The 14,449-nt window shown below is 39.8% G+C and overlaps 1 protein-coding gene across 6 annotated transcripts in view; it reads right to left on the bottom strand.

Moving 5' to 3' along the window:
- Nucleotides 1-14,449, bottom strand: part of PPFIA2 (PPFI scaffold protein A2) — a 619,889-nt gene that overhangs the window by 101,354 nt on the left and 504,086 nt on the right. For 5 of the 6 annotated variants that reach the window (XM_073327625.1, XM_073327626.1, XM_073327633.2 and 2 more), the window contains 5 exons: nucleotides 7,816-7,902; nucleotides 7,312-7,395; nucleotides 6,784-6,915; nucleotides 3,662-3,724; nucleotides 479-570 (listed from right to left, as the gene is read on the bottom strand). In XM_073327625.1, coding sequence (XP_073183726.1) covers nucleotides 479-570; nucleotides 3,662-3,724; nucleotides 6,784-6,915; nucleotides 7,312-7,395; nucleotides 7,816-7,902 — 458 coding nt within the window. The remainder of the gene's footprint in view (nucleotides 1-478; nucleotides 571-3,661; nucleotides 3,725-6,783; nucleotides 6,916-7,311; nucleotides 7,396-7,815; nucleotides 7,903-14,449) is intronic. The other variant, XM_073327628.1, reaches the window with a different exon arrangement.

The raw sequence follows: 14,449 nt of genomic DNA, 5'->3' as shown, positions 1-14,449 counted from the left end.
GAGGAACCTTGCTGAACTTTTCCTGCACAATAAGCTGATGGATCGGAGCCTTACTCTATGCACTAAGCAAAACCTTGTTAACTCTCACTTAAGGGAAAAATAACAGTTAGATATGATTGTTGGAGTATGACTCTAAATTTGTTAATCAATTCTGGTGTGAAACCTGGAAACTGGAATTCTATTTTTAGGCTTTCCTGGAAATTATTAAAGTATTTTAGTATAATTTTAGAAGTATAACATAGTTTAAAACAGAATACTTGATTCTGACCTTAGAAATATGGTAATACATACTCACTTATGTAAGTCCCCAGCTATACTATGAAAAACAATCAAAAGGGACAATAGTAACCATTGAATAGCTAACTTTTAAAAACAATGTTTTTAATGTCTATTGAAAACACAACCTTGTTATAAAGTCTTGAACAATCTTTACATGTTATCTTGAAGTTCAATTATCTTATGATCTTTTTTAAGTTACCTTGACAATGTAGGTTCAATCAGAGAGCCAGCCCTCATTTTCAACTGGTCAAGTTCAGATCTCAGTTTGTCAATTTCTTCTGACAATCTTTCCTGAAAAAAGGAGAAATGTTTTTGAGAGGAGATGTACTGACTATAAAACTGTAAAAAAATTAGTTACTGACTTCTAAAATAGGAAGTAAATTCAGGCATAGTCTCCTTTTGATGAACCCATGTAAATGCCATTACTGTTAATAATGTATGTGCATTGAGAGAAGGCTGCTTACTACTCCTTACTATTTCCTCATAAGCTGGAAGGGACTTTGTGAAGGGCTCATGTCTGAAAATTACATTTTTTTCATGCAAATTGTGTTAGAAAGAAGAAGAAACTAAAAAACAAGTAGTTTAGGGCTGAAAAGGCAAAGTAAACACCATTTACCATGGGTGATGACATGAAAGAAGCACTAATAGCAAAATTAGGCTGATAAGAAAAAATGCTGAGGAATGAACTTCCCCAAAAAAATGTGGAATGGTGGCAGATGCTGCTGCCATTGCTAGAAATGACTATTACCAACTAAGTAAGTAATGAATAACTTGAAAACCAGGTAAGACCATGATTCAGGAAAGTACTCAAACCCATCTTAAGTCCATCTCTCTTTAGCCCTTAAGTACTTAACTTTAAGCACGTAGTTAAGTCCCACTGACTTATGGCTCCAATTCAGCGAGTACATACCTAAGTACCTGCCTAGCTTTACGCTTCTTTAAAGATAGGCAGATGTTTAAGTGCCTTGCTGAATGGGGGTCTTAAGGCTCAATCTTGTGAGCTGATGAGACCTCCTAGGAGGTGCTCAGAAACCTCCATTTCCAGCGATGCCAGCAGACATGAAGGATGCTAATCACCATTTTGCACCTCTCAAACCTGGGATATTAAGGGCCAATTTTTGAACACACCTAGTTACAACAGTTGCTAGATAAAAGAAGTAGGTTTGTATAGTTTTGGTTTTTTTAACACAAAAAAATTCAGCTTTCTTCTGTCATAATAATGGATTTCTAAAAATAATCAAAACAAAGCAAGGAATTGGAAAATTAATAAAAATTGTAAATATAAAAAACAAAAACAAAAACAAAGCAAGGAAATATAATTAACACTGTCATTTTCAATGTTTCAAAATGTTTCCTGAAAGGAGAAGGAAAGGGACTTCTGCTACGAGACATCCAATAACTCTTTTAGTAGTATTTTTTAAATTGAAGAGAAATATAGAAGTGATTTGGTGATATAAATCACTTGCTAATTAATTCTTAATAACTGCATTTAATTAATGCCATGTCTATTAGACTAAATTTACTTGACCACTGTAAATGTATTAGCATTTCTTTTGCCAAAATTAAATAAATCATTCAAGGAATTTTATTTTGTAGTTTAGAAAGTAAGAAATAAAAATGTGATCATTTGTGAAGGGAACACTTCTATGGTAAATGCACTGAGCATTGCTGTGGGGCTTACCCACTGAACTAAGAATCTCTCTTTTTTCCTCTTTTCTTCCCTATTCCTCCCACATTCCCTCAGAATAAATACATAAATAAATACATAATTTTTTTCAAATCTTCAAGCAGATTTGTAAAAAGTTAATTTCAGAATATATAACTGATTGTTCATATATATCAATAAGTAATATGAATATTCAGGCTAGAACCCAAACTGAAAAAGAATTACCCATATTCATCTCTAACATGACTTTATTAAGCCAATGCAGTTCAACTTGGGATAACATTGGCACAATTACAGCTTGCCTACACTGGCAAAAAAATGGGACCCATAAAATACACCATCAGTTCAGCTGCACCAGTGGTAGCAACACTAAGACCTTTCATGTGCCCCTGAGAGGACCTCTGACATTTTACTGTAATTTAACCCAGACTAAATTATAGTCCCAATTTCACCAAAATAGGTGCAATTTTACATTTGGGGTAATGGGAAGGAGAAGTTTGATTTATTTGAAAATCCAAGAAGTGATTCCTATACAGCTGCCACATTCCTAGCCCAAAATTAAGTGACAACAGCTATTTTACATATTTTTGTAGTAGTGTATTACATATAGAGGTAATAATATCATTATTATTTACATTATGCTAGTACCTAGTGGCCCCATTTTGCAAGGAGCTGTACACATACATAATAGACAGTTCTTTCTCCAAAGAGCTCACAGTCTGGACAGTACAAATAGTGGCTGAAAGCAAGGTTTATTATCTCAATTTTACGCATTGGGAACTGAGGCACAGAAACATTAAGTACTTGCCCAAGGTCACACAGCAAATTTGTAGCAGTCAGGAATTGAATCACAATCTCTTGAGCTCTAGTTCAGTGCCTTAACCACAACACCTCCCTTCCTCTCTACAAAATTACTTTATGGATGAGTAAAATAACAACAGATTTAAACAGATATTTTCTCTTGCCATTTTCCTCACTTCATGTTTGTTTTGAGTGTCATATGGTAATAGTTACTTTCCCCTTAGGAACAAGTGCAGCTGTATTTTTTTCCATTCTACACTATGTATTTTAATTTAATTGGACACACTGCAAAAATGCTTTACGTATAAATCTAAAGATGGATGTATTTTTGTGTTCTACTGCCTTTAAGGCAAGTATATCTTTAAAATAAAACTAAAAACTTGTGTTTGGAATAAACATTTATAATTAATTTGACTGATTCACTAAATCAATGTTTTGTGGTTAAATTGCCCTGAACTCAAAAAGGCACCTTTCAGCTATGGTTAGTATAATTTCACTGCACCTGTTAGAGTAAATGCATCAAATGAAATAATTATATTCTTAACTAAAGACGTATAACCATTTACATGAAAATCTCTGTTAAACCTGTCTTTTTAAGAACTACAATTTGTATGGTGAAATCCTGACCTCACTGAAGTCAATTCACTTCAGTGGGGCCAGGATTTCAACCATAAACTATATTTCTAGGAGCATTTTTATATAGCATCAATTTCTAGCTTAAGCAACTGGGTGGGTAAAGAACCATCTACTCCAGGATCCTTGGGAGTGTTTTACTGCTATTTGATCAATTTCCAGATGCCAGTTTGAGAAGTTAAGTACACTACAAACATATTTTCTCATATTCAAATAATATCGAATGATTTTTCTAAAGTAAAACAATGAGATTACAGATAAAATAGGAGAGTTATATAGTACCTTGTCATGTAAAGACTCTTCCAGGTTCTTCCTGAAACTTTCAGATTCCTGAATTAGAACGTTCTAGGAGAGAAAAAGACATTTGAAATGTAAATAAAACAGGAGGAAACATCCAGTACCAGAAGCTGCCATCTGATCAAGTTAACTAAATTAAGTGAACTGATCTACCTTGTTCTCCACAGAATTTTCAATATGAATCTGTTAATACTTTTGGAATGTGTAGAGGTCAGATCAAGAACCCTATAAACAATCCATATATTTTCTTTCAAGGACAGAAGACACTTTTCTAATATCTTAATCTGAGATTTTACACTTTCTTTTCCCCACAGGTTCTCTCTGTGATGGGCATATTCTCTACTTTCTACAGTATTCTGCCTCAGGAGCAGAAAAATCTGCAGGTGTACATGTCGCCTTGGAGAAATTTGGCTGGAGGTGTATTTGAATGAGGATTTCCAAGGAATAGATCATTTTCTTCAACTATTTAAGGAGACTTTAGTGAGTTTTCTCTTACACAAAGGAATCTGATGTTTAGAGTGAAATTCCTCATGGTGTCGAGGGCCAGAGCAACTTTGCACAATGTAAACCCCATTGTCATGTTATGGGATGGAAGCGATGGGGACCCAGAAACCAGCATATCAATGATGCAGGGGGGACTTGGGACTTCAGAAAGAGTCCCTGAGCCAGTGGCTTTGTGTGAGTGAAATACATTTCAGTCTTTGTCTATGTATGAAGAAGAGTGGAATTGGCATGGCTAAAGTGGAATTACTCAAATTCAGAGGGCCAAACATGGATTTGCTCCCCAATAATCCCAGGAAACATCTCAAGGATGCATTCAGAGCCAAGCAATAGATAAGACAGGAGCAAATGGAGAATGTTTCTGAATGTTTGTGTCACAAATCCTCAAGCTGAGTCTACAATATCATCACATTAATCATCTTCCAGCCTTCCCTCCTCAAGCAAGTGTTAAACACACCTATTTTTTATTTCTCTTTAAGATAAGGAAGGGATTAGTGGAATCCACTGAAGAACAACTGGTTAGGGACTATTTAGAAAAGCTGGACCTGCACAAGTCCATAGGGCCGGATGTGTTGCATCTGAGAGTGCTAAAGGAGTTGGCGGCTGTGATTGCAGAGCCATTGGCCATTATCTTTGAAAACTCATGGCGATCGGGGGAAGTCCCGAACGACTGGAAAAAGGCTAATGTAGTGCCCATCTTTAAAAAAGGGAAGAAGGAGGATCCTGGGGACTACAGGCCAGTCAGCTTCACCTCAGTCCCCGGAAAAATCATGGAGCAGGTCCTCAAGGAATCAATCCTGAAGCACTTACACGAGAGGAAAGTGATCAGGAACAGTCAGCATGGATTCACCAAGGGAAGGTCATGCCTGACTAATCTAATCGCCTTCTATGATGAGATTACTGGTTCTGTGGATGAAGGGAAAGCAGTGGATGTATTGTTTCTTGACTTTAGCAAAGCTTTTGACATGGTCTCCCACAGTATTCTTGTCAGCAAGTTAAAAAAGTATGGGCTGGATGAATGCACTATAAGGTGGATAGAAAGTTGGCTAGATTGTCGGGCTCAACGGGTAGTGATCAATGGCTCCATGTCTAGATGGCAGCCGGTATCAAGTGGAGTTTGTTCAATATCTTCATAAATGATCTGGAGGATGGTGTGGATTGCACTCTCAGCAAATTTGCAGATGACACCAAACTAGGAGGAGTAGTAGGTACGGTGGCAGGTAGGAAGAGGGACCTAGACAAATTGGAGGATTGGGCCAAAAGAAATCTGATGAGGTTCAACAAGGACAAGTGCAGAGTATTGCACTTAGGATGGAAGAATCCAATGCACCGCTACAGACTAGGGACCGAATGGCTAGGCAGCAGTTCTGCGGAAAAGGACCTAGGGGTGACAGTGGACGAGAAGCTGGATATGAGTTAACAGTGTGCCCTTGTTGCCAAGAAGGCCAATGGCATTTTGGGATGTATAAGTAGGGGCATTGCCAGCAGATCGAGGGACGTGATCGTCCCCCTCGATTCGCCATTGGTGAGGCCTCATCTGGAATACTGTGTCCAGTTTTGGGCCCCACACTACAAGAAGGATGTGGAAAAACTGGAGAGAGTCCAGCGAAGGGCAACAAAAATGATTAAGGGTCTGGAACACATGACTTATGAGGAGAGGCTGAGGGAACTGGGATTGTTTAGTCTTCAGAAGAGAAGAATGAGGGGGGATTTGATAGCTGCTTTCAACTACCTGAGAGGTGGTTCCAAAGAGGATGGTTCTAGACTGGTAGAAGATGACAGGACAAGGAGTAATGGTCTCAAGTTGCAGTGGGGGAGGTTTAGGTTGGATATTAGGAAAAACTTTTTCACTAGGAGGGTGGTGAAACACTGGAATGCGTTACCTAGGGAGGTGGTAGAATCTCCTTCCTTAGAAGTTTTTAAGGTCAGGCTTGATAAAGCCCTGGCTGGGATGATTTAATTGGGGATTGGTCCTGCTTTGAGCAGGGGATTGGACTAGATGACCTCCTGAAGTCCCTTCCAACCCTGATATTCTATGATTCTATGAACTGCCATAATTGATTCTTTCTCTGGTCACTGATTTACCTATACATCTCACTCCTACCCTGAACAAAACATTTATCTGGGAATAAATGAGCATATATCTGTTATGTAAACTTTTAACTGCACAGAAGAGGCAGGATGCAATTCAGGAATGAGAACAGATCTAGGGCTTGGGAACTCCTGAATTTTAACCCGGGTTCTGCCACATGTTGTGGCTGTGGGCAAGCTTGGGTGAGCCCTCCACCTCTGGTTCCCCATCAGTAAAAATTGAGATAATATCCACCTCACAATGGCATTTGGAGGGTTCTTTCACAAAAGTATGTACCTCGATTTGAACATGTAAAAGCTGTATAAGTTATATATTATCCACAGTATTATAAAAACTCTACCACGGTACAAATATCTAATATTTTGCTTGATGCTAAAAATTTGATTAGATTTGTAGCTATTAGGTTCACATTTGCCTGTGCATCATAGAATCAGCATCACATTTATATCCAGATAAAATATATACCAGTAGTAACCTTATTCAGTTTAAGTTTATACTGCCCTTTACACTTTACCTTTTCCTCAAGTGCTGCCATTCTCTCTTTTAAGTGTAGTTGCAGGCGCTCGTTGGATTCTGTCAAAAGTCTGTCTACAGTATCTGATAATCTTTTGTTGTGCTCCTCATTCATTTTCTCTCTTTGTCTTGCCTTCAGTACAGAACAAAGGAAACACAATGATAAGTTTCCAGGTTAATTAATGCCCTATTAAAATACGCAGATTTTATGGTGATTGAAGACATCTTCATTAAAATATCCAGCAACAGAAGAAATTATACTTTAAGTTCATCTATTGATCAATACACATTAACTCCTGATCAAGGTTTATTAGAAACTTCTGTATCAGCAGACTGTTTATAGCCAACTAAAACGAAATTTAAATCAGTTGACTAAGTTGATGAAAAAATACAGCACAGATTCTGCTCTCAGACTCACAAAAGCATTATTCTTCAATTAATGAAGTTGTAGGCATGTAACTGAGGGCAGAATTTGGCCCTATATTTCAAATGCTAAGCACAGAAAATAAAGTGTCTGCAATACACATACTCTTTGCAGTTCCTGATTCTTTTCTTCAAGTTGAGCTTCCAAGTGTCTCATACGTTCTTCAATGTTACCATGTCTTTCTTCGGCCTGTAAAAAAAAATACGAAGACTCGGTCTGAAATTTAAATTGCTTTGCAAATCTTTATGTCAGCAAAGTTTAAACAAAATATAAAGCAAGCTACTACTAACTGCAAACTTAGTTTTCAAAAAATAAACTTTATTTAAACAGGCAGCTGAACAGCATTGCTTGAAATGTGTCAGCTACAAAGGCCTGTTACATCCAAGCATCAGCAAAATATTGGAGTTATTTATGAGCAATGAAATCAGCCAAATGTAACATGCAGACTGTGCATGGTTTGAACACAAACCTGCCATCGTAAAATTGTAAGCTCCTGAAGCACTGAACTGCACGATGGTTGATTATCAATAAAATAATAATAATAAAAAAAATGAAAACAAATCAGATGGATTCTATTTAGCAATAGAAAGTAAAGTCCAGTAGGACTACCTTCCTACGTATGGAGATCATTTCTTGTAGCTTAGCTTCCATAACATATTGATAATCATCAGATGAGGTAGAAGAGGTTGGATCAGACTAACAAGTTAAGGAAAAGGAGAGGGACAAAATTGAAAAATCAGAACTAAAGACACTGACACTGAAAAGAACACAGCACAGAATGCTTAAACAAAAAGTGTGACTGAAAATTTAATACTTTGAATTTTATGTGGAATAAACTACACTGATAGTTGGTGGATGTGATGCAGTTGATGTGGATCAACTAAAAATAATGGAATGCTAAAAAAGCTATCAACCTAGATATGGAAGTTCAAGGTTAGTGATGGCTGGCTGATGAAATGTTACTACAGAGTGAAATCAAAGCAACTCTGGCTAATACGGTCTAATGTAGTAGTTGGAATTATGGTGAACTAAACACCAGAATATGATGTTGAGAGGCCAATGTCAGAAAGTTCTTTAAAATTCTTGCTACCACTTTATAGGAATGAAAACAATGCACATATGTTGTAGAATATACTAAATTAATGGATTAGTCATTTACAGTAACTGTGCAATATTATGCCAGATTCCATCATTACTACAAAACACGAAGAATTAACCATATAAAATAAGGCTCAAGTTTTAGGATTCTATTTTAGAATAGATCAAGTAACCCCTTTTTATTCTAGTAAAACAATATAGTTCCCAAACTTTTCAAAGGTGATCCCTTTGCAAGATCAAGGTCATAGTTAAGAGAAGAACCTATAAATAAAAATGCATTAATTTGATAAAAAGTAATTTAAAACAGTATAGGTACTGAAGATGAAATATGGTAGTCCATCCAAAGATTCAACGCTTTTCTGAAAGAACAGCTGAATAAGTCATTTGTTCTAAAATATGGGTCTCCATGTTCCCTCTTACCAAGGAAGTCTACGGTATCATTGTAAAACTGAATGTTATGTTGAATATGTTGCTATGGAAACAAGAGACATGCATAAGGAGCACAGATAGCATGGTGCTACCAATGCCTGGTCTTTGTGAGCTCCTAATTGCCAAATGCTCTGAGTAGCCATTCTCTCAAGAGGTGAATTCTGGATCACCAGATGAGCAAACTCTCAACACATCTAACATTATTAATAAAGTAATACTTGGTTAGTGAAATTGTCATCTATAAATGATTTAGCAAAATAACAGTTAAGTATACCTATCAAAGTAATTACCATTAGTACACCATAATTTAAAATCACTTCAATGGTATTATCAGAACTAAAGAGTCATTGACACAAAATTAGACTGATGTTCAGTTTTATAAATATAAATTGCAACTGTCAGTATGGATTCATTCCTATTATGAACAGTATGAATATACACATACACTGATATATGAAGTTTTATACCTAACCACTGGGTTTTTTGAATACAATGTTATTTAGTTAACATAATTTTCAACTGCAAAGTATTTATGAAGTTTATTCACTTGTAAAATGTAAAGCCTAAATGTAAATGTCCTGGATAATTCTTTGATTAATTTAGCCTCTTTTTCTGATTGTGGATTATCTGCAAACAGATTGTGATTTCTTTGGATTAGTCATTATTTGAAACTAGTAATAAATATTTTTATTTATTACTATATGGACCAATCACAATCAGTTTGATATTGAGTATTCAGTACTCAATGTTATAAATTTGAGCTTTATAAATTAGTTGTATTTCATCACGTAAGTCATATGATATAGTTTCTCTTCCGTTATTGGATGAATATGACTCAGTAATAGGACTTGAAAAAAGTTCTCAGAGCTCTGAATCACTGATTGAGGGGTAGCAGAAACACAGGATTAGGGAATTACAGATTATTTAAACCTTTTACTTTCAGGGTCACAGAGAACTTCCTGGAAGCATCATTCCTAGAAAATTAAACTACTGTGAGGTTTAATGGCTGAGTGCAAAGTTAAATTTAATTTTTCTAAATACTTTCACATAAATAATTGTATGCACATGCAAGATCCTTATATGTTCAGGCACATTACTTCTAGCTTTGAAGAGCACCTCACTCAAGACTTCTGATAAGTGGTTCTGCCTTGTATAGCACACTCTTGATAGAGAAGTCTGGGCAGCTGTTTCATTCAAATGTGCTGCTCACGTCTATATTTTAAATTTTAGGAAGGATTTTCATACAGAATCATACAATGGATCATTCTTTAACTGCACAATTGGTCTGAGGCACTAATAAAACAAACAGGGTAGAATATCAAAGTATTTATCATTATAGGAAAAACTCTATTAATATTTCTTACCAAAATGCACACAGCCTCTTTATAAGTACCTGATTATCCAGTCCCTATGATGACTGTCATGCATGTTAGAATCCACACCTCTGATTCAGCAAGGTACTTAAGCATAGGTGTAAGCAGACATATTCATTTCAGTGAGATTACTCATATGCTTAAAGTTATATACTTGCTTAAATAACCTGAGCTCCAGTCATCAAGGTATTTGATATGATATTTTCTGTTAGAAAAGGCAATGAGCCTGATTTTCATTTACGCCATAGCCTCTTTACACTGCTCTAGTAGTCTAAAATGAACATAATTTAATGTAAATGAGAATAAAGACCAATGTCATAGTTCCAAATATATATGTATATATTTTAATGTTCAGGCATATTGGTTCTCTTTCAACTTCTTTTTGGCTTCTTTTTCTGTTCCTCAAATTTTGCTCCTTTAATTATATTCTATTTGGGACATTGGAAACTAACTTCTGTTACGGGTCTGGTTAAAGCAGAGGCAGAATTAATAAATTCTAGATGAGGATGTGTACTGTGTACATTGTTTATTTGCAGACCTATAATTCAACTAAGGACACTTAAAGCTCTAGTGATATTGCAATAAATGTCTCCAGTCCAACTGAGATTTAAACATGCTTTAAAAGTGCAACTTTTAAGATTTAAAAGTGCATCGGAAAACATACTAGCAACCAAAGGGATTACGCTAATTTTTTGGCTGCTATTTTGTATTGACTTTGCTCAAATACGACATCATAATCAAATGCCAAACTTTTAAAGTTTTCTCAGGGTAGCAAGTAAAAAATGTTGATCACAATAATGTGGTTGAATTTTGAACACCACATGCATGTTCCATAGTTGATCATGGGTTAAGTCCTAACACAAACAGTGGCTAAATTTAAAAAGAATGTACTATGAATAGTGTTGAACAGCTCATGAAATTTCAGCACACTCCAGTGCAACCCTTGACACAGAAGTCTAGATATTTTGCATAAAAGACATAAGTAATTATTTTCTGTTATTCTCTTCAGGAGGCTCAGTAAAATACCTGGAGCGGTATTCAGCGACAATTATTGAAAATATGTATCCAGAATACTGGGGTATAAATAGATTTGTTAAGCAACTCAGTACTGGGTTTACAATAGTGCCAATGGCGCCAGGCTCACACTGGGAAGGGGCCTATTACAGACTCCCCCTAACCTATCCACACAGCCGGGTCTGGCTCCTTGCCTGGGGCAGTCCAGCACCCAGGCCTTGCTGCGTCATCAGCTCCCAGCCAGCAGGTTCTGCTCGCTTGTTGGGAGCTCGCCGGTGCCACCCAGAAGCTGGGCTCTGCCATGTGGGCTGGGCAGGGTTGCTGGCTGCGGGGCCAGTGAGTGCAGCCAGGCCTGGCAGGCTCTCAAGGGTTGCATCCCAAGGATCTGCCCTGCTCCCCAGCATGGCTCCAGCTCCGAGCGGTGTCTGCTGCCCACCACCTGCAGGGCCCTGCCTGTTCCCAGGGGCTGAGCTGCCTGGGACCGGTGCAGAGGTCGGGCTGGTCTCAGCCAGTTGGGGTGTGGGGAAGGGAGCAACACAGGGGTCTTGGCCAGATCCTGCCAGGCTTGTGGGTCCTGAGGGAGCCCACTCTGAGCAGACCCCACTCCTGCTCCAGCCTAACAGATTGCACTGCTCCCAAGGGGCCGGAGTGATCCCCACCCTGGGGCCAGCTCTGGCTGTGGTGCCGGCTCAGCCCAGCAGACACAATCACCTCCCAGTGGGGCCAGCTAGTGTGGCCGGGGGCAGGGCATGGGGGAGTAGGTCTCTACGGGGTCGTGGGGGGGGGCACTCAGCCTTGAGGGGACAGGAGGCGCTCGGCAGTGTGGGAGGTTTGTGTGTTTTAGGTTGCTAGGCAGTGGAGGGGCCTATGGGGAGGTGCTGGGCAGTGGGGGAGGTCTGTGTGTGTTGGGATGCAGTGCAGTTGTGGTGGTGGGGCTGTGGGGGGGTGGCAGAGAGGGACATGTGTGTGTGGGGGGGTCTTTTCAACCATTCTCATTCTCCAAATTCCTCTTCCATTCACTCAGGCAGTGACTCTCTCCACTCTGCTTTCTCTCTCAGGTCTGCCTTTTTCATCTATTTCTCCCACCACAAGGTCTCTACCAACAACTCCCAATCCTAGCCTTATCCCCAACTTTTATATTCTCTGCTAAGTGCCTCTGCTGAAAGTCCCATGACCACACAGACACCCAAATTCCTTCTCTCTTTCAGTTCTGCCATTTTCTTCATCAAGCTGAACTACTACTCCACAAATATTGATCCCAACTGTCTTTTGCCATAAAACCACCTAAGCTCCCGCACCTCTCTCTCTTCACAGAGGATCTTGTCAAGCTCTTCAAAAATAAAGTTGATTAAATCTAACCTGATCTCCCCTTCTCCCTCCACCTCCTCTCCTGTCCCAAACAGTGATATTTCTCTTGTACTCTAAACCATCCCCCTGCCTCAGTGACCTCTCTCCTCCTGCCTCCCTTGTCCTCTCCTTCACACTTTTCCTCAGCCTTTCACTCTCTTCAGGCTCCTTCTCTTCTTAATGCATACTAATTTCTCACATCCATTAAAAACTTTGCTCTCACCTGTCCCTGTAACTTTCACTTTATTTTTCTTCATCTCTCAACTCGTTGAGTATGCTGTTTACAACTGCTGCCTCAATACAATACATTACCGCCTGATGTGGCTGGGTGGAGGAACGGGGATGATGACTATCCCAGACTGGATTAAGACTGGGATCCCCAGACCACTCCCTGAAAATACCAGAGAGGGAAACATATCTGACAGACTACTCCCTTGAAGATGTTGAATTCCAGTCAGCCTGCATCACCTCCAAAAAATAAATATCACATATGAGGAAGAAGGGATCATGTTGGAGGGGAGGATCATGGAGTCTTCTATAAAGGTTTGTGCAGATATTCAAGAGACTAAAGCTTTGTCTTCACAGCAGATTTAACTTGGGGTCTATCATAGATTTTTCCCATAGGGCAGATCCTGAGACAGTTGTTAACACATGTGGCTACCCTGAGATAACTGCAGTGAAAAAAGGAAATCACAACAACTGAGATATGATGGTCCTCCAATCCATCCCAGAAGGCCCCTGGGCCAGGAGCGGATTTACCGTGAAACAAACAATGCAGTGGCCCCCAAAATGCAGGACAAATCTCATCTGCCAACCTGCCCCTGAGTCCCGGCCGGCAGCACAGCAGGGCTCAGACAGGCAAGTTGCCTGCATTCCATGGCCGGTGGCCCCATGCCACTCCTGGAAGCAGCCAGCTGCTGGCACGTCTCTGCACACCCTGGGCAGCACATGGAGACCTGCTGCCCCTTTCCCCGCAAGAGGCTCACAGAGACATGCCAGCAGCAGGGGTAAGGCAGCTCCCTGTCCGCTCTGCCTCCCTCCCTGCGTGCCACTCCTGGAAGCAGCAAGCATGTCCCTGCGGCTCCTGGGTGTGTGTGTGTCTCTGCGGGCTGCCCCTACCCCGAGCGCCGACTCTGCAGCTCCTATTGGCCAGGAACTGTAATGTAGTGCCCATCTTTAAAAAAGGGAAGAAGGAGAATCCTGGGAACTACAGGCCAGTCAGCCTCACCTCAGTCTCTGGAAAAATCATGGAGCAGGTCCTCAAGGAATCAATTCTGAAGCACTTAGAGGAGAGGAAAGTGATCAGGAACAGTCAGCATGGATTCACCAAGGGCAAGTCATGCCTGACTAATCTAATTGCCTTCTATGACGAGATAACTGGCTCTGTGGATGAAGGGAAAGCAGTGGACGTGTTGTTCCTTGACTTTAGCAAAGCTTTTGACACTGTCTCCCACAGTATTCTTGCCAGCAAGTTAAAGAAGTATGGGCTGGATGAATGGACTATAAGGTGGATAGAAAGCTGGCTAGATTGTCGGGCTCAATGGGTAGTGATCAATGGCTCCATGTCTAGTTCGCAGCCGGTATCAAGTGGAGTACCCCAAGGGTCGGTCCTGGGGCCGGTTTTGTTCAATATCTTCATAAATGATCTGGAGGATGGTATGGATTGCACCCTCAGCAAGTTTGCAGATGACACTAAACTGACAGGACAGTTAAATACGCTGGAGGGTAGGGATAGGATACAGAGGGACCTAGACAAATTGGAGGATTGGGCCAAAAGAAATCTGATGAAGTTCAAAAAGGACAAGTGCAGAGTCCTGCACTTAGGACGGGAGAATCCAATGCACCGCTACAGACTACGGACCGAATGGTTCGGCAGCAGTTCTGCAGAAAAGGACCTAGGGGTTACAGTGGACGAGAAGTTGGATATGAGTTAACAGTGTGCCCTTGTTGCCAAGGAGGCCAATGGCATTTTGGGATGTATA

This window comes from Lepidochelys kempii, chromosome 1 (assembly GCF_965140285.1).
Source record: "Lepidochelys kempii isolate rLepKem1 chromosome 1, rLepKem1.hap1, whole genome shotgun sequence".
NCBI lineage: Eukaryota > Metazoa > Chordata > Testudines > Cheloniidae > Lepidochelys > Lepidochelys kempii.
The sequence above is the reverse complement of the archived record's forward strand: the minus strand, read 5'-3'. Positions and strand labels throughout refer to the sequence as shown.